Source organism: Haemorhous mexicanus, chromosome Z, assembly GCF_027477595.1.
Source record: "Haemorhous mexicanus isolate bHaeMex1 chromosome Z, bHaeMex1.pri, whole genome shotgun sequence".
In the NCBI taxonomy this organism is placed as follows: domain Eukaryota; kingdom Metazoa; phylum Chordata; class Aves; order Passeriformes; family Fringillidae; genus Haemorhous; species Haemorhous mexicanus.
Window position 1 is genome coordinate 32,458,084 of NC_082381.1, and position 19,133 is coordinate 32,477,216.

The window sequence follows — 19,133 nt, forward strand, 5'->3', positions numbered from 1 at the left end:
TGCTCTCGCCCCCACGGGCCTTCGGCAGCCGAGGAGTGAGGAAGAGCATCTCTTCCGAGGAAGCCGCCCGGCCTCCACTGTCCCTCAGCAGCGCGGGCGGCGGGCGCTCCTCCCCCGGCCGCCGCTGCCGCCCGGAGCCGGGGCCGGGCCGGGCCGGGCCGGGGCGGGCCGGGCGCGGGCGGTGGCGCGGGCGGGGCGAGGCGCAGGCGCGGCGCACGGCGGGCTGCAGCCGGCCCCCTGCGCCGCTCCGGGAGCCGATGGCAGCTGCACAGCGCGGCCGCCCGGCGGAGCGCGGCGCGGCTCGGCGCCCCCGGCGCGGGATGCGCGGGCGGGCAGGCGGCGGTGGCGGCAGCGGCTGCGGCAGCTTCGGGAGCTGGAGGGACGGGGCCGGGCGGCCGGCGGCCGCCACGCTCGCCTGACCTGCGTGCCCCGCTGGCCGCGCCGGGCTGCCCCGAAGGATGTCCGCCCAGTCCAAGGGGACCGCATCCTCCTCCTCCTCGCCGTCCGAGGGGCCGCCGGCAGCCTCCAAAGCCAAGGTGAAGGAGCAGATCAAGATCATAGTGGAGGATTTGGAATTAGTCCTGGGGGACCTGAAAGATGTCGCCAAGGAACTTAAGGAGGTGAGAACGAAGGGCTGCGCGGTCGGATCCCCCGTCTGCCTCGTATGGGGCAAGCGCCCCACCGCCCGCAGGCCGGGGTCCGTCTTCCCCCGGAGCTCTTCTGCCGCCCCCAGGCTCCTTTTACCGCTTCTTCACCGCGGGTCGAGCAACTGGTGTCCAGGCTGGGCACGGGGCAGCTCCCGGCCGTGCCGCGGGGCGGGCTGGGCATCGCTGCGCTGCCGGCGTCCCGGAACGGGCTGGAGCCCCACGTCCTGGGTGCCCCGGGACCGCCCGCGCTCCCCACGACTGTGAGGCGGCCTTACACGGGGACTTGCCACCTCAGGGCACCCCTCGGAGTTTTTATTTTTCCCGGGGGGAGCCTCTCCTGAGAAGTCTCTGCTGCACAAAGGTGTTCTGGGGAGCTGCGGGGCGCGCAGCACTGCCCGATTCCGGGCTGAGCCGCGCTGGCGTCCCGGCGCTGGGAGAGGAGTCAGAACGACCCCGCTGCCGCTCCAGCGAGTTTAAGTTTTGGGCTGCGCGGTGCAGCGCCGTGCTCGCCCCGAGCAGCAGCAGCAGCAGCAGCAGCAGCAGCCCCGCTCGCACCTGCCCGGCGCTGGGGGCTGAGCGGCCCCGGAGCCCGCGCACCCGCCGCCCTTGGCGCGGCTGCACCGGCGCGGCGAGCGCTGCTTCAGCCTCTGCAGCCTGCTTCACCGGGAGCTGAGCGCCCTGATTATCGGCTCTATCTGGCAAGATTGCCTTCGCGATCTCTCTTTTGCTGGTGGCGGGTGTCATCTCCTCTAGGTTAATCTGCAGGCAGAGTGCGATTACCGCGGGCGTGTTCATGAGCAGGGAAATGCAGTAGCTGAAGGAAAAGAATTTGGCTGTCCTTTTGGAGATTTCCTCTTTATCTTGATTTTGCTACACAACTGGTCGACAGATGGTTGGATTTTGCACCGAAATTCAAGTCCAGAATCTCTGTGTATTGCTTTATAATCCTATATTTGACATTTATAATAGGCTTCTTTTTTTGCCATCATATATTAGTTTTGTATTGTAACAACATTGTCAACAAGTTTCTTTCAACAGTCTTTTGCCATCTGAGGCAGTCTGAAATTCACCCAGTGCTTTGTATAATGTTGAAAGATGTATAAACACACGGCTCACTAATCACAGCTGTTAGGCTCTTTTTTCACCCACAATTCCAGGTTCCTTCTTTTTTTTTTTTAATATATCTATAATTTCTCTTTTTCTTAATGTCCTGCTGTCTCTGCTTTGTAATTGTTGAGGTATTTTGAAATGAAAATAAACAATATTTATAGAGCAGCTCTTTAAATGTTTCTAGAACCAATAGCGTAAACTGGCTTCTGTTGCTGCAGAAGCACATTTTCAGGACCTGGAAAGGATGTAATGTGTTCTGTCCCATGAATGTAAATCGTTCCCTGCACGTAATCAGTCCTAGCTTTCCTCTAGTGAGCAAACAGGATCGCTGTAAGTGCAGATCATATATCATCATTTACTGTTGCATGTTTTATCTAAGCAAACTTGTCCGTTCTGGTTGACTGCATCTGTAAAAGAGAACTGGATTTACCTCTGCTTGATAGGGAAACCTGTAGAGAAATAGAGCTGTAACTCTGTTAAGTACTGTGTACCTGTTGAAGGATGCAAGGATTGCCAACAGCATCTGTTTTGAGAAAATAAAAATATTTTTATAAAAAGGATAGTTAAATCTTGTTTCTGACTACATGTGAGGTTTTTAGTAATCCTTTTCACCAAATATGCCTTACAAAGATGGTAGCTCTGATACTCCAACAAATACAAGTTGCATACATATACATCTGCTGCATTGCAATATTATCATTGTATGTTTAATACACTTTTTGTGACATTTGTTATGGAAAGGCTGCAAAAGTTTGCCATCTGAGTACCTTTAGTTTGTCTGCCTTTAAAGGATGGGCTAAATCTGCACAAAAACTCTTGACATAACTTTAATGTATACTTTTTGTGTAAAAATGAGTTAATTGGTGATATTATAAGCTGATAACCAGTCTCTTTCACAGGTTGTTTGTAGGTGTTAGGAGGGAATGACAGACTCTTTGTTAAAGCTTACAGGAAGTTAGTCTATAGTCAGTTTTGGTGGATTACACATAGAAATATGACTGTGCTTCATTTAGGTTCCCTACTGTAAGACCAGTCAAAATGATGAAATAGAGGATGTAAGTTCACACTTTCCACTTTCCCTGCAAATACAGTATTTCTGGAAATGTTGTTGCTGCCTGTTTTTTTTTTTTTTTTCCCAGGGTGTTTGCTGCAGCCCAGCTGTTGAGCTGCAACCTTTTCTGTTGCTTCTTTTTTTTTTTTTTAAATGAGTAATATTGTATACTGGAAACATTATATCTTTTTTTTATTACTATTTAAAGAGTTTTCAATGCTGCTGCAGTGGTAGGACATGTAGGTTTTTTAGCCCTTTTTTTTGTGTAGTTCCAGTTATATTTATTTAGTTGTGGTATAGAAAACACCATGGTATTGTATTTTTTTTTGTGATTTACATAATTTTTAAAACACTTTCTTTTCTTTTCATGCCTACGTATTTGTTACCCTTAAATATAAATTACAATTATTCTCAATGGAGCACTTAAATTATTGTGATAGACTTCATGACTACCTTTCAGTCGTCTTTTTTAAGATTCATAGTCCAAGTACTGTCAAAATGAAATACCATTTTGTTGCTTCAAAAGGAACTGCTCTGTAGCAGTAAGTAGCATGGCTATACAGCACTTGTATGATTTACTACATTTAGCTTATTACACTTTACTTATATTAAAATATATTTGCATCTGAACCTTTTTCTGATTGGTTCTTTAACCTTTTTTTAATGTTTTTTAAAAGAGAAGATTGAGGGATGAGTAGAGGATGGCACGTCAAACCCAGGTGGGCAAACCATGAAGTTTATAAATATTCTCTAGAAGCATGTATCTAAATCATGCAGATTAAAACAAATACATTTTAAGAGTTACTGTGTCTCAGAAGTGAAACAGTCCTTTCTTCCCTTCTTCTCTCCCCCTTATTTATTGTTCTGGTCTAATTAGGCTAAGGTAACCACAGAAGATTAAGGATGAAACAGGAAGGTGACTGGGAGATATGGAAGGGTGGAGCAATGCTAAGTCCAGTGTGTGAGCTGGTGTATGGCTAGCATTTTCTAGAGTGCTGTTAATTTAGGAGAGGCTTGGATGGACCCTTTTGTCTCCTTGTGTGGGTGTGTAGCAACAACAGGATGTGGTTTTGCATTGAAAAATGGATTTGAGATGGTTTAAGTTGCTGTTATTTGATGAATATTCCAAAGAAAAATCAAAGGGGTGCCAGAGGATTGAGTAACACTTTCTGTTCCTTTACTCTAGACTATTTGAAAATTAAGTTGGTGGAGCCTTAAACTTTGGTTCTCTTCCAGAGGATTGAATAAAAGACCTTTTTCACTGGAGTTTGTATAGAAAGATTGTTGTTATTAAGTAAATTTTTGGAACTTATACTTATCTGTCTGGTACCTAAGTAATGTACTATTGGAAATCAAAAAATGTGTGCTAATTAAACTATTGTAAAATGCATGATGTAGCCCTCTGATTGGGCTACATCAGAAGGGATTGTAGGGGATGTACACGTACACCTGTGGACAGAAGGGCACAGAGATTTATATAACCTTATACTGATCATAAAACTTTTAAACCTTCCTTGCATTCACAATTTATGGTAATGTTACACATTTCTGTAGTCTTGTGTTTGTTTTCATGAAGGAAATACTTAACTAAATAATTTGATAAATACTTTTTATAATAATAAAAATTCATCTTGCAGAACAAATTCCTGGAAGTTATGTGTGAGACATTTGCATAGCTTTTAATTGGCTAACTATGCTCCAACCTTTTATCGAAAGGAAGCAGCTGTGTAACTATTGCCAGTGTTTAGAGTACTACAAAATGGAGGTGCAGGAGAAACAGAAGCCCTCACAGGCATTGCAAGTAAATCAGTGAATTTCCAGTCATTTGAATCTACCTCCTCTGCTTTAAATCCTCTGAAAACGTCTTGCTGACAGAATGAGTACATAATCTTCTGTCATCTAACTGATGTGTTTATTTTCTGTAAAGATATGATTATATATTTTGGGCATTACTTAATAAATAAATATTTTCTAAGTGATGAAGAGACTAGCAGATATCAACCCCCTCCCCCAAAACACCATGACAAAGTTCGTTATAGGATAAACAACCTGATTCCATAAGCAGGCCACTCATCACTCTCTTAAGTGAAGGGTAGTCATGTGTTCTGTGGTTTTAATTTCAGGATGAGGACTGGAGAAGTGTATTACTATTTGAACCGCCAGTTTTTTTCCATTCTGTTTCTGGTTTTGTGTTCTGGTCACTATCCAGATGGCAGAAGGTAGTTCAAGTTCTTGCCTGTTAAACCAGAAACTAGGAGGTGTCAGGTCCACCAACAGGACTGGAGCAGCAATACTCAATCATGTATGAGTATCTCTGATGTGCAGGCAGTGCAAGCACCAATATAAAAGTGTTCTGGGTTCACACTGCTGCATGAAGATGAGGCAGGGAGTTATTACAGCATAGGTATGGGAAATACTATATAGAAACCTAAGGATAGGTAGAAAAATAGCAAAACGTTTTAATCCTTTCCTTCTTCTGCTGATTCTTGCCTCTTTGGTCTCTGTTGAGGTGTCAAGGACCTGCCACTCTTTTTTTGCTAGGTAGTGGCAGTTGGAGCTTTTTGTGCATGTGCGTTCCTACCTTTAGAAATCCAATTAAATGCAGATGCCCTACTTATACCTGGATGAGGGATGCAGGCCCTCTTAACAGTGTTCCTCCTGGACTATTTTCTTCCATGCATACACTGGCTGCATATGCAGATCCTAGTCAGTAACGTGTGTGAGGGACTGAAGCTTTTTTGTAATGTTTTTTGCTCTGGCTGTGGTTGGGATCCAGCTCATGTACCAGGATCAAGGTGTTGCATGAGTAAAGTCAGTTGCCGTTCCAAAACTTGCTAATCTCTCCAGTAACAGATTGGTTTTTTCTGCTTTATTATTGCACTTATTCCTTTGTGCCTGATACAATCATGTACTGTACCTGGATGTTTGACTGCAGAGTATGATTCATTGTGTAAGAGAAGCACTGCACAACAACTTTATTGTGTTCTGCCCAGGGGTCCAAAGAGGGCTGTAAATAGATAACTGTATTGTATTTTTTTCTTTCCATTTATTTCTTGTGGTCTGTGAAGCATTTATACAGTTATAGACAATAAAATCTGCAATGAACTAAGATAAAACTCTTATGCTAGTAGTGTCAATTAAACTAATGGAGCTAAAAGGTAACTGTGAACCTTGAAAAACCCCATGTGTTGAGATGGTCAGAAACATTTATATGCTGGTGCATGACAGCATATAAATTGCTCCACATCTTGATTTGTAGCCATGTCTACCAAGAGTCAGTAATTGTATTGTGTAACCCCATGAAAATAATACCTATAGAGATTTGCTTATTAATATCAGAATACTTGACAGAGGGAAGCACACTGCTAATTTGTGCTACTTATTTTATGTTTAAACTCATGTTAGCTACTTCATTCTTTATATGTAATACTGAACTCTTGATAGCAATGTGTATTGTGCTGTCAGGAGCTAAATAGAGCATATATAAATTCAGTTTTCAAATAAAAACAGAACCACAGTGGAAATACGTATGTTTTTGTAAAATTTGAATTTCACACAGTCTGTGCACTGCTGACCATGATACAGGAAACAGAAATAGTGAGGCACAAACTTCAGTCTGTTGCAGTCAGATTTTTTCCATTGACTTTGAATGATGGAAATTAATTTTGGGTAGCATAATTTTTGTTTAAACTTCAAAATTTAAAGAATTTAGTTGCTGCTACACATGTGTATGAGTGCATTATGCCCCATCAATGACTTGGTTGAACAGCATCGTTGACGCTTTGAAGATTTTTGAAGTTTTCTTCTGGCAATGATACAATATTTCTGTTTGCATTACTCACCTTGGACAAAGTTCTGGAATACCCCTCCTACTTCCAGTAAAAAATTCTAGCCAAAATACTGCATATGTTGTACACATGTGTTGTGTACAACTAATTAGTACTGCTCTTGGGAGAACTGTGGGAGAGGTGCAGATGTTGTCCCTGAGTTTAGAGTGGTTTACCACAGTGCCTGTTTCACAATACCTTTGTGAATGAGCATGACTATTCTCTTCCAGTTTTCATTCCTTTTAGGGTTGCAAAATATTGATGGCTCATAGTCTTCTCTTAATGTTATACTTTTTCTTTGAAAGGCTGGTGAAAAAAACCTTAATGTTCAGTAACCTCGCAGGGTAGCTCATGTGTATCTTCTGAAAGTTTATGCCTTTTCTTTTTCCTGCTTTAGCAGAGGTTGCTGCTGTGAGGCAGAGAGACTAAAGGGGTCTAATTTGCAAATGGACTGCTTTCTTTCCCGCATAGCCTGTGTCTGACAGCCGTGCCGATTATCACTAACCTAGTTGACTATATGTAGACTGGGCTTTATTTTTCTTAGTAGTAGTTGGGCTTTTTGTTCGTTTGTTTGTTGTTTGTTTGGTTTTAATAGAAGCAGCAAATTGCAGTTAATATACATTGTTTTCTTGTTGTGTGAATGTGAGATAAAATACTACAGCCTATACATACCTCCTAATTACAGCTCCTGCCCATCTCTACACAAAATTGACTGGTCATTGCTGTGAACTGCAGTGCTTCAAAATGCCATTTATTACTGTACCCCGGGGAAGGAGAAAAGCAGACCCTGTGGAAAGGCTGAGAAAATCCTCTGGCAGATCTTGCACTACAGCTCCCCTCTGTCAGGTTGTGTGTGTTGGATGAGTGGCATGACAGGGCTTGGTGGCTGAGCCACTGCCATTCTGGTTTAGTTTGGAATTGTTGCAGTACAGCTGATGGGAGGCAGTGAGGAGCAATTGTCTCTGAACAGCAGTAGTACCATCAGTTGTTGGTTCTGCAAAAAAAACATGTATTGTGTTCCTGCCTCTTTAAAGGTTAACAAACCCATCCGTTGTTTCTTGCAGCATATGCCACATTGCATTATAAAGACTGAGAGCACTAATATTGAATCATTTCCAGATTTCATTGAAGATTATTTCTCAGTAATGTGAAAAATCCTTTAATTTTAAGACGCTTTTAATTTGTTCTCCTTACTTTTTTTGATAAATCCAGAGTCATTATTTCCTGTTGGACCCATGGTGGTATTATGTTCTTCTGTTTGTTTTGGTCTGTGACTTCAGTTCTTTGACTGAAGAGCTTCTGGGTAGGATCAGAGTAAGACATCCTTACTTGCAGCGCAATCATTTGCCTTGTAGGCAGGAGAAGAAGATAAGACTTAATACCCAGGAAAATAGTGCGAGAAGTTTATTATGTATTTATTAAGTTTATTAGGTGAAATGAGCTGCAGCAGGTTTCTAGACTTCAATGGGATATGAAAAACTTGATTTGAGCTTTTCATTCAGCTGCAAAACATGAGATAAGTGTACTGAAATTTTGGCATTTAGCAACATTTCATACTTTACTGGAAATGTCACTGTATTAAAGCAGGCAGCTTATCTGGCCTAAAAGATGTAGAATCTATAAACTTAACAAAGTGAAAGTATTAAGACTTGCTTGTCCATTTTAATTTCTTGGTTCATATCTATGTAACAGTGTCCTTTCTGTATAATATATATGTGAAAATATGAAGCATCAAGGTCAGTATGTTTTTTCTTTACAGCAATGTAATAAAACAAAGTGTAATTCTTTCTCTGTATGCTTTTTCATTGAGATTTTCAGCTAAATAAGTGACTGAAAGTTCAGTATTTATTGGACAAAGAGTTGAACAGATATTTTATTTCTTAATACAGAACTGCAGACTGGTTGAGATTCAAAAGGGCACCTAGAAATTGTCCAGATTGTCCATTCAAGAGTCAACTAGAGCAGGTTGCTTAGGGTATTGTTCTCGAATATCTTCAAAGATGGTGAATCCACAAGCTTTTTGGACTGCCTGTTTCAGTGCTGAATCACGCTTTTTTTTGGTCTGGTGTTTAGGCTGAATTTCCTGTAATTTCTAATTGTGCCCCTTGTTGTCTCCTTTACTCCTAATCAGGTATGTAGCCTATGCTTCAGCCCCTTCCAACCCCTTTGCTGGACTAGCTCAAGTGTGTTCAGATCTGTCTTGTGCTTGGGAGCCCAGACCTGCACTCAATATTTCAGATTTAGATTCAAAAAATCAGGTATATATATATTTTGTAAAAATGCTGAGCCACAAATATTTGCTTCCATCAATAAACATTTCTTCAGCTGAAATTTTAATATTAGCAGGAGAATATATAGTGAATTTTTTCATTAAGGTTGCAGTAATAAGTAGTTGTGTACTTCTCACTGCCTGTGAAGACAGATTTTATTAAATTTCAGACAGAATAATAAACAACAGATTTGCAGTGTAGCTCCTTATATGAATGCAACAAGTGCATACACCAAGGGCTCAGAGCTGGTGTTTGAGAATGCAGCCACTGGAACCTCTATGTCATGTTAGGCAGTGATGATTGGAAGGAAGGGCTGCAGCCCCTTCTGCTTTTATAGGAATTGCTACTGCTCTCATAACACCTCTACACTAAACTGTGATATATGCTTTTCCTCGCCTTCCAATGAAATTGTCCAGGCAAACTCAATGTAATGCAGTTAACTTTGTGAACAATTAAGATTAATTTTGCTTGTCTGCTTGATTTTCACTTTCATTTTCACTCTAGTAATCTCGTGGGAATCCTTCCATTCCTCTGAGGCTCTTTGTTTTCTTTTCCTAGCCCTTTTCCTCTTTCTCCCTCATAACAGGTTCAGATGTTAAGTGTAACTTTATTTACCTCACTGCTAGGAGCTGTCAGACGTCATCTGTGTTCTTAAACATTAGAGTGCTTGTCTCTCCACTCTTGAAAGTTGACACACAGAAGTCAATATCAGAGTTTCAAGATAGTCCTAAAATTTTCAGGTGACTCTGACATTTATCTTAGCATCTCAGTTGTCCTCCTCTTGAATTTTCTGCATGATACTAGGAGATTCTGATGTGTAGCCTCATTGTTAGTAGTTGGTTTTAGTTCAGTTTCTAATCTAATGTAGATAGAAAGTGAAAGCTGTTGTTTGGATTCAAGTTAGCTGGTTGTTATTACAGCAGGAAAAGCTATCCATGATAGATTAGGTTATCATTGTTTTCTAAAGTTTGCTTGATCTTTTCTCAAAATACTACATAACTGTTCTCTTAAATAAATGATTTTCAGTTACCAGCTAAACTGTACTTTATTCTCTGCCTGTTTTTTCTGACGATTGCAGAGATGCTTTGAATGAGGTAAGTTCATCAAAGCAGATGGCCTCTGCTAGTGCTAAGAAGTTTTATCTGTGATATCTAGGGAGGTACAGTCTAGACTTATTTGGCTTTCAATGCGTATAGGTAATTTTATGTCATGTTTTAAGGTTCAGTAAAACTATGGCATTTGGATAAAGAAATAACCTGTGTATGAACACAATGTTTAGATAGCTTATTAAGACTAGAAAACTATACAGTCTGGGGTGTTCCTGCTTAAGCAAAAGAAGGAGGATATTATGATTGTTGTTTTTTCTTGTTCCCTGTTGACAATTGATTTGCATGTGCTGTTTTTCAGTTGGTGATTATTTGATTCTGTCTGCTAAAGAAAAAACTGTAAAAAAAGAATGTTTGAATTGTAAGGACTTAAATAATATACAAACACTTATTTATTTTGTTTATATGCCTTAAATTTTAGCAGCAGAATTTTCTGTTTTCTGATGTGCTTCAGCTTTGATTTTGATAGAGCTGTGCCATCTTGTACTAGGTTGGCTGTTGTCCTTAAGCAGTGCCAGTCATTCCAGACATTTGATGTATATGTTTGTGTGTAAAGTTGGTGTCTTGGTTTCACATACCTACTTCTAGGAGAAATCAGAACCCCAGTATTTGTATAGACAGTAATGTGTATTAATTGCAATGATAAAATTCCCATTCTTTTGTTTAAGCCTGAAATTCATGTCATGCAAAATAATTGTAGTCTGAGATTGATTAAAGCTACGCATACATAGAAAGTTTGCATTTAATATCAGTTAACTTATGGAAATGCTGTTTAAAAAAAATCTGAAAATATCTTCTACATTTTAAAAGTCCTTACAGGTAGTTTTGAAACTTTCTGTTCAATAATGAATCTTTTCTGAGTGCTTATGGCAAGATTGCAAGTACGAGAGGTATGATCCTCATAGAGGAAAACAGACTGTATTTCAATGAATGACAGCTGGGTACTATTTCTAGGAGATGAGCACTTGGCAGGCGTCATGAATATCTACTTCAAGTTTCTAACGAATTAAAAAAAAAGATATCAGCTCTATCAAAGTCAGAGTTTATTCAGTGTACATCATCTTAGGAACAGAAGCTACTTTATGATAATTTCAACAGAATATTTAATTTACCTAGTTATTTTTCCCATAATCTGGTAGTCTTCTAGAAGTTTATATCTGGCTTAGAATAAAGATTGTTTCTGAATTTGTATGTTCAACAGATATTAGTCAATCAGGGCCATAAAACAGGCTACTAAGATAAAAATTTAATAAATAACCCTCTTGATTTATTCTTTCTTTGGGAAAATGTAAGTAAGCTTGATGTGATGCTTTGTATTATGGAGTCAAATGTAGTTAATAATAATCTGTAATGAAAGAAGGAAAATCTCGTAGGTCTTGTGAATAATTTGCTAAATGTGAAATGGGCTTTTGTTTAGATTTCACAGCTACTGACAGTGACATCTCATATTTTAGGAGTGATGCCCTGGTGTTGTGTGACAGCTTTTAAAATGGCTTTTGGTTTTTTTTATCACAATCTTTTGGAAGAGTGGCAAAGCCCAGAGGGATCTTGGAAAATTGTTGATGCTTAATTTTCTAAAAACCAAGTTTTCACTTAATAGCAGCTTTTTTTTTGTACAGGCAGAGTACTTCTGCCATGTTCATCTATTATTTCCCAGTTTAATTTACTAATCAAAAATGAGGCATCACTTTTGTCACTCCAAATTACAGATATGATATGTCTTCCTTATATGCATGATTTCTTGTACATAGTGAAACAAAGTTATCTGTTACATAAATGCTGATACATTGCAATTAAGTCTTGATCAAGTGGATTTTGTAATATTAAATGTCTATTTTGAACAGATTAAATTGTTTCCTTGCTTTTTGTATAGTAACTGTTGACATGCAACACTTCTATAGAATTCTTCCTTGAAGAATGTAGTATTAAACTGGTAGCCTGTGTGGCTATTTTGCTTTCTCCTGGTGTAGTGCTCTAGCAGGTGTATATGTCTTTAAGGTTTTATTCCAATGGAGGAGGTATTTTATGAGACTTCAGATGCTTCTTATTGCAGATTGATATTTAATGCAGACAGGAAGTTTGGTACTATGCTTTTGTGTCTGGAAACTGTTTAATCTAGGCCAATAATTCCATTGGAGAAATAAATAAATTATGACAAATAAATAACAATACCAAGATTGTTGCAGTTTGTTTTTGCTGATGTTGCCACTCAGCTGTGGTAGCTCTTGAATATTTCTTCATTTAGTTGTTCATGTATGTTGGTACCTTAGTAAAGAATTTGTTGGGGTTTTTTTTAAATTTCTTTGGTAGAGTCTTTCCATTTGATGAAAAAGAGCTTTTCTAGCTCTGTTTTGCTTGAGTTGTTCTTCACAGGAATGTGTACAATACTGTAGGTGAGATGTAATCAGAACTTTGCCAGAACTGTATTTCGCTTGATTCTGAAGTTTCATTTCTATTTGGTGAGAAATTGCCCTCTGGCAGCCATTTCATGATGAACCGTCTGCAAAGAGCTCTATGAATTTCTTGACTTCCAGTCTGTAGCACAAAGATATTTAGTTTCTCCTCATGGTTATGATAATGCATAAGGGGATTTTTATCCGACTTAAAAGTATCTGAGAGATTTAATTCATGCCTTGTGTATTGTCTGTTAGCTCTCCCGCATCAGCAAATTTACTGAGAGCATTTGCAACTTTTGTGACACGGTAATTAATAAAAATAGTGTGTGACATTAGCCAAAGGCTGGTTAAGGAGTTCCATTGCTGTTTCTTCATGACCCAAGTCTACTGCTTGTTGCATATCTAGAAAAAAAAATAACTATAAAGTGATCAGAAATCCATGGGGACTTCTCTTTTCAGGCAGGGTGTACTTAAATTGTAGAACATTTTGCTGCTATACAATATGAAGAAATATGAGTTTTTATCCATTGAAGATGAGAGCAGACAAAATTAAGGAGAGGGCATTCCCTAAAGCCATAGGAAAGCATCTCTGTTCTTCAGCATCTCCTTCTACCTAGACTTAGTAAAACCTTTGACACTGTCACCCACAGCATTTTCCTGGAGAAACCGGCTTATCCAGGAGTGCAGGGGGTGTACTAATTGAAGGGTAAAAAACTGGCTAGATGGCTGGGCCCAGGGAATGGTGGTGAATGGAATCACTGGAGGCCGCTCACCAGTGGAGTTCCTCAGGGCTTAGTGATGGGGCCAGTCCTGTTTAATGGCTTCTGTCAACATCTGCATTTTTTAAATGCAAGACCTCTTTATGTTTAAGGCTTTAAAATTGTTTATTTCCATCTGAATGTGTTAATCTACTGTTATTATATGCCAGGGTTTCTATGATTACTTTTTTTACAGGGTCTGAAATGGTTTGTGTTTGTATAATCTTTTATTGAAGTAGGATTTGAGAAGAATTTGTCTGCTTTCACCTCAGGAATACTTGTGTATTACCATTAGCAGTGGCAATGTTGAAGGTGTTAATGGACATATTTGGAGTTGGGAAATGCCAGTACCAGTGAATGGGTACTTTACTGGACAATGAAGTAGATTCCATGGACTAGGTTCAAAGATTTCTAATTACCACGAATTTTTATGAAACAATGATTATAGTCCTGTAGTGTTATTAAATTAATGTTCCAGCAATATATATTGGAGAAGTTGAGCTTACAAGGAGATGAGTGGAAAAAGGCAAGTAAAAAGTAAAGGAAACTGATGTTGGTCTTCAGCATCTGAGCAGTGTCTGTATGGTCTGACAAAGGAAATCTGAAATGTCAGGACTACAGCCTCAGAAAGATTTTCACTGAAGTTTATCCTCGCCATTTGTTATCCTTTCTATTCTTTTTTTTTTTCCTACTTCCTGTAAAAACTTTCTCTTCCTAATCATTAATTGCCAGTCTTTTTTTTTGTGAAGGAATATGCCCACTTTTATTCCACATTGGCAGTTGTCTGCTATTATTTATATTATTTTGGGATTCTTTTGTCAATATTTTGTTTTTTGGGTATTCAAACATCACCTTCTCTTGCATATTGCATCATTAGGAAAGCATATATTGTGGTTCTGAATTTTCTCTGTTTTTTCATACCATGATTATTTTCCAGAAGCATATTTCAAATTGCCTTTTTCTCTTTTCCCTCTCCTTTCTCTCTCCGTTTTAGAGTAAATGCAACTTACAAGACTTAAATTCTGTCCTTATTCTAAGATAAAGTAATGGTTCTAATTAACTAACATTAGGTGTCCTGGCCTGTTTTGTTTTGTGGCAACACCTTAATACTCTCATCAGGACAGTTAATTTTCACGAGGTTCCCTGTCTTCCTGGAGGGTTAGGTTTCATTTGGTCTGAGTAACACCCTGTTGGGACTAGAGTTTCCTGTTTAATGATTTTTCCCCATTTCCACTCTCTCCAGTCTTATGGCCTTTATTTCAGGCTCTGGGAAATGTTATATTAGCATACCCCATTAAAGGTAAGAGTAGTAGTAGTTGAATACAGCAATTTAAGTGGTGTTCTTCTGTGAGGGAGTGACATTAAGAATTTCTCTTTGCATGTTGGCACAAACCTACTCTATCTGTGAAGTAAAATAATGTCAGAAGGACCAAATTGCTTTATAACACTGTATGTTCATGTCAAAGAAGCTCTGTCCAGAATGGCTGGGTACATTTACAAATGCGCAAAATGCCATTCTGGAGAGTTTAATTGGTTTTATTAATTTATTTTTGCTTTGAAGACGAATGTAATGTTGTAGAAAGTGTAACACATCATTAGCTGGCAGATGCTTCCCGTTATAAGATACCACCTTCAGTTATTTTGTTAAGGTCGAATAGTTCAGACAGAATTTTTCAATGCTGAGTTCTGTATCATGCTGTTATTATCTTTTAAAAAGCCCCCTTTCTTTTAGACTAAGTAGCTGATCTACTTCAGAGCAATAAGCCTGGGAAAACGTCATGGTTTTGATCATGCTTGTCATCTTCATGCTTGAAAGCTTTCCCCCCACCCCCAGCCCCCTGCTGCTTCCTTTCTGTACTCTAGCAAAGAAGTCTAGCCTTTGCTAGAGTGTAGTTTTTTGATCACAGAAGCCTGTCTGACATGACCAGGGGATGTAAATGTTCCTTCTGAGCTGCTGTAACAAGATTCTTTTTTGTCTCTTCCTCTCCTGAGTAAGCCATGCTACTATGCTAGGCTAAGTCAGTGGAGAGATGCATACCTCCAAGGAAAGGAGAAGGTTGAGGATAAGCTGGGCTTAGGATATTGTGATGCACCTAAATTACATGTACAGTTTGCCTTTGCATAAGGAAATGTTGTCATAGAGAGGTGGAAAAATGACTGAAAATGAGATACCAATATGATAGTAAAGTTGTGACCAGAGGTGTGCATGTTAGATAGCTCTGGGATGAAGAGGAGTCTGACTGAAAGTTTTAGAGTTTTGAGTGGAATCCATGTACTAAAGTCCCTTTTTTTCAGAGTGCTGAATTAAAGGACTCCCAGTGTCCTGGATTTTCTTGGACCTTGATCTATGAGTGAGTGAAACCCTCTAGTAAAAGGTGCCTCAGTCTTTCAGATCCCTCATATCATGAATGTCAGTTCTCTTTTTTCATTCTGTGCCAGTGGTCTTATGGCAATCTATCAGTGTAGTATCAAATTATGGAGTTGGTCTTTTCCTCTATTTTGGTTTGCATTTTAAACTAGGAGATGGAACATAAACTTAGGTTATGTATTCTTTAAATGGTTTCTTAATTAGTTTTGATGGAGTTTTCAGTTGCGTTCCTATAGCTGTGTTATGTAAGACTGCCTTACTCAGTGTATTTTGTGATGATTTGTGCTTAGTAATTAGCAGTGTGATACTGTGCCACTATGATTATTTGGTGTGATAGCCCAGCCTTATACATAACGTGACATTCAGGGCTTTTCTGAACGAAGAATTAATTCTGTATTGGTGTTTTCTGTGATAAATGTCACTATGGTGCTGGAAATTCTCATAAATGTTTAATGAGTTTATTTTCATAATACATTTATGAGGTGAGGGGATTTTGTCTCCAGATATAGGACTGGAGGGTGGCAATTATGAATCAGTAAACACCTTTTTTTTCTGTGTATTAAGGACTTTATGGCTCTCCTTGCTTCAGCTGAAATAAGCTTATTTTTGACAAATCAGAAAATAAGAAACACACATCTGCAAGATAAGTACAATTTTGATGTCAGTTGTATCCTATGGTACCACCAAGCTGTGTGATAGAAGCAGGGGTAGGATCAGTGTATTTTTGAAATTTATTGAATTGGCTACTGGATCTTCTCCCACGACCTTTTAGGGATTTTTCAAAGTCTCTTTTGCTTTTGTATCTTCCAAAACAATAATTCAGAGGTCTCTTATGAAAAGATATTGCTTTAGTCTCAGGCCAGCTTGACTTTTGGTGTTTAGTCATGTTGGTCTTAGTTGAGAGTCCTAAGTCTGGACCACAAGTACATGTGTCAGGAGTTCCAGCTAAAATTCTAGGGGCAATTTTGTTTATCCAAATTTATGCCCTAATATTTAAGGTTTAGACTCCAGTGGACAGGAAACTAAAGGCATGCAAAATTTTACTAAGTGGTTCAGGAAAACTGAAACATACATAATGGAAACCAACATCTAAAACCAAGTCCCTGACTGAAACAAGGCTGCTGTAAAATGGCAATTTCTGAGATGGTTTGTGCAAAACAAATCCACAGGTAGCTGAAATTAGCTAACAGAATTGTGAAGAAGTGTAGTAGTTTGTCTATCTGTTAACTGTTTCCAGCTGAAGCACTGTTGAAATCAGTGTGCATCAGAGGAGACAGTACCACCAAAAAGGCGACTGTATTTTCGGGAGGAAATTTCACCTTTCTGTTTAAACAATCTGGTGTAATGGAAGGCGCCCTCCCTATGGCAGGGAGCGGTAGACTTATATGACCTTTAAAGCCCTTCCAACCCAAACCATTCTGAGAGTCTGTGATTGTCTTTTCATTATTCTGTATTCTCAGAACCTTCTTCAGAGAAGGATCTTGTAATGCTCATGTAATGTTCACTGGTCTCCAAGGCATCAGGTATAAGCAGGTAGCTATTTTAAAAGTATTTCAGAGTCTGAAGAGTCTGATCAGGCTATAGTAGTACATTCAATTATGGTTGAATAAAGTAACTGCAAATATTACTTTAAAATGATCTGAATTGCATAGTTTTACTAAATCAACATTTTGTCCTGCTGGTATATAATTTTTTCTTTTTAGCCTAAATTATATACGTCTCCTTGTTTAAATTTCACTTCTGTTTTGTCTTATTTATCAAAGATATTCTAAACTAATTTCATTAAAAATGTATCATGTTCTTAACAAAATGTGCTCTTGTTTTACCTTGCTAACTAGATCAATAATCACCTTCAATCATATATGACACTTAAAGAGAATATTTTATTCCTTCCTTATGGATGATCTTGGTCCCTTTCAGAAGAAAAGTTAAAGAAAAAAAAAAGTGCAATTTGCTCATGCTTCATTATAGCATGTACTGTGAAAACTGGTTACACTCTTTTATTGTAATTTTAATTAAGCAAAGCCATCAAGGAGCTAGGGGAGATGCTTTTTAAAATTTAAATTGAAATCCTTGTTAAAACTAAGCATATTGGAAAAAGGAAATACTTTCTATAGGTGAACTGTGTGACACACTCCAAGTTATTTCCATTGTACATTTGGTTTCCATGCAGCGTACTTTTCATGAAGTAAAAGAATACCAAAAATAAAAATACGAATACTTTCCATTTTTTATCTCTGGTAGTCCCTTATTTCTTTCACTGGATAATATCAGCTTTTTTTTATTTTTTTTTGGTAAAGGTGATGAAGCTTCTGGTGTAATACACCATGAGGAAAGACACTGTTTACCTCTTCCAAATTGGTTTCAGTCCTGAATTGTGTTGCAGCATAAACAAGAAGTCAGTGATGTATTATTCAGTTTCACATGTGTTGCAAGACTCTTCACAGCTTCAAAATAAGGGAAAAAGAAGGGTTTTTTTCCTAAGTTTTTGTTATATTTAGAGGTGACAAATTGCTAGCTTACAAAATTATGCCTAAGTCAGCAGTTGAAACTGAGAAACAGATTATATTGTTATTGTGTTGACTTTTATATAGCTTTTGTCTTTTTACGTTAGGGTTTTTAAGCAAAACAGAGTTTAGCACAGCTTTGATATGCGTGTACTGCTGGCTGTTCTTTGTATATACAAATGTACAAGTACACTGTCTTACCTGCTTGATTTCTTTTAAACATTTCTTTCAAACTGGCTCCTTGAGTAACCTTTCTGCGTAATCACTGTGACACTGTTCAAGGTTTGGCATGTTCAGAGCACATTTTTTAACTTTCTTGCTTGACTGTTGGTGTCCTTCCATTGCATGTGCATCTGTTCAGATGCTAGGAAGACCATCTTTGCACTTTCATTAGCTGAATGAGAATTAGTTTTAAATTCAGTGGGAAATAGGAATTGTTGTTACAGCAAACATACAAGACAAGCCCTGGCTCTGGCTCTAAACACGAACTTCAGTAAATTCTTCTCTTGAAAACTATTTTACTATCTAAATGTGATTTTAAATTTGAAACTAAGCTCTGAAGTTAATAATTTTTCCTTGGTTGACCTAGTTTTGTGTTTTATTACAAGTATGGTGCACCTGGAAATACCTCCTGAAAAAGGATTTTGTAAATTAAATGCTGTGTAACATTATAGCCTCAATGCAGCTCTGCATCTGTGCGCTTGGTTTCACTGTATTTCATGACCTCACCAGGGTGTTGTAAAAATAACTGCGGTGCAGATTGTTAAATGCCTATATATTATAGTAATAGGAGCCATGTAAGTGCCTAAGATAGATAGATAGACAGATAGCGTTAGTACATTAGAGGTTTCCTTGAGAACACGAACCAGATTAAGTGCCAGTGTTCTCCTATGTAGCAGTGTTAATTGCCAATTTTTGGCAGTTGCACAGGCACTAATTACTTCTTAATAGAACCAATGGAAGAAAATTTTCCACTAAGCTTTTATGGATAATTATTGCAATTTTTTTCCTTCCAGGAGCTTGAAACTTTGCTCTTACAGCATCCATCAGATCTGTCTTGCAGATAAATGGTAGCATTACAGCACATGCAAGA

The 19,133-nt window shown here is 38.8% G+C and overlaps 1 protein-coding gene across 4 annotated transcripts in view; it reads left to right on the forward strand.

Annotated features, from left to right (window-relative positions):
- Positions 1 to 350: 350 nt before the first annotated feature.
- PRR16 (proline rich 16) overlaps positions 351 to 19,133 on the forward strand; it is a 139,583-nt gene continuing 120,800 nt past the window's right edge. For 2 of the 4 annotated variants that reach the window (XR_009490353.1, XR_009490352.1), the window contains exon 1: positions 353 to 620. Coding sequence is in view for 1 of the 4 variants with exons in the window: in XM_059874077.1 (XP_059730060.1) it covers positions 459 to 620 (162 nt within the window). In the remaining 3 variants the exon portion in view is untranslated. Of the gene's footprint in view, positions 621 to 19,133 lie in introns of all 4 variants that reach the window. The other 2 variants (XR_009490354.1, XM_059874077.1) reach the window with 2 other exon arrangements.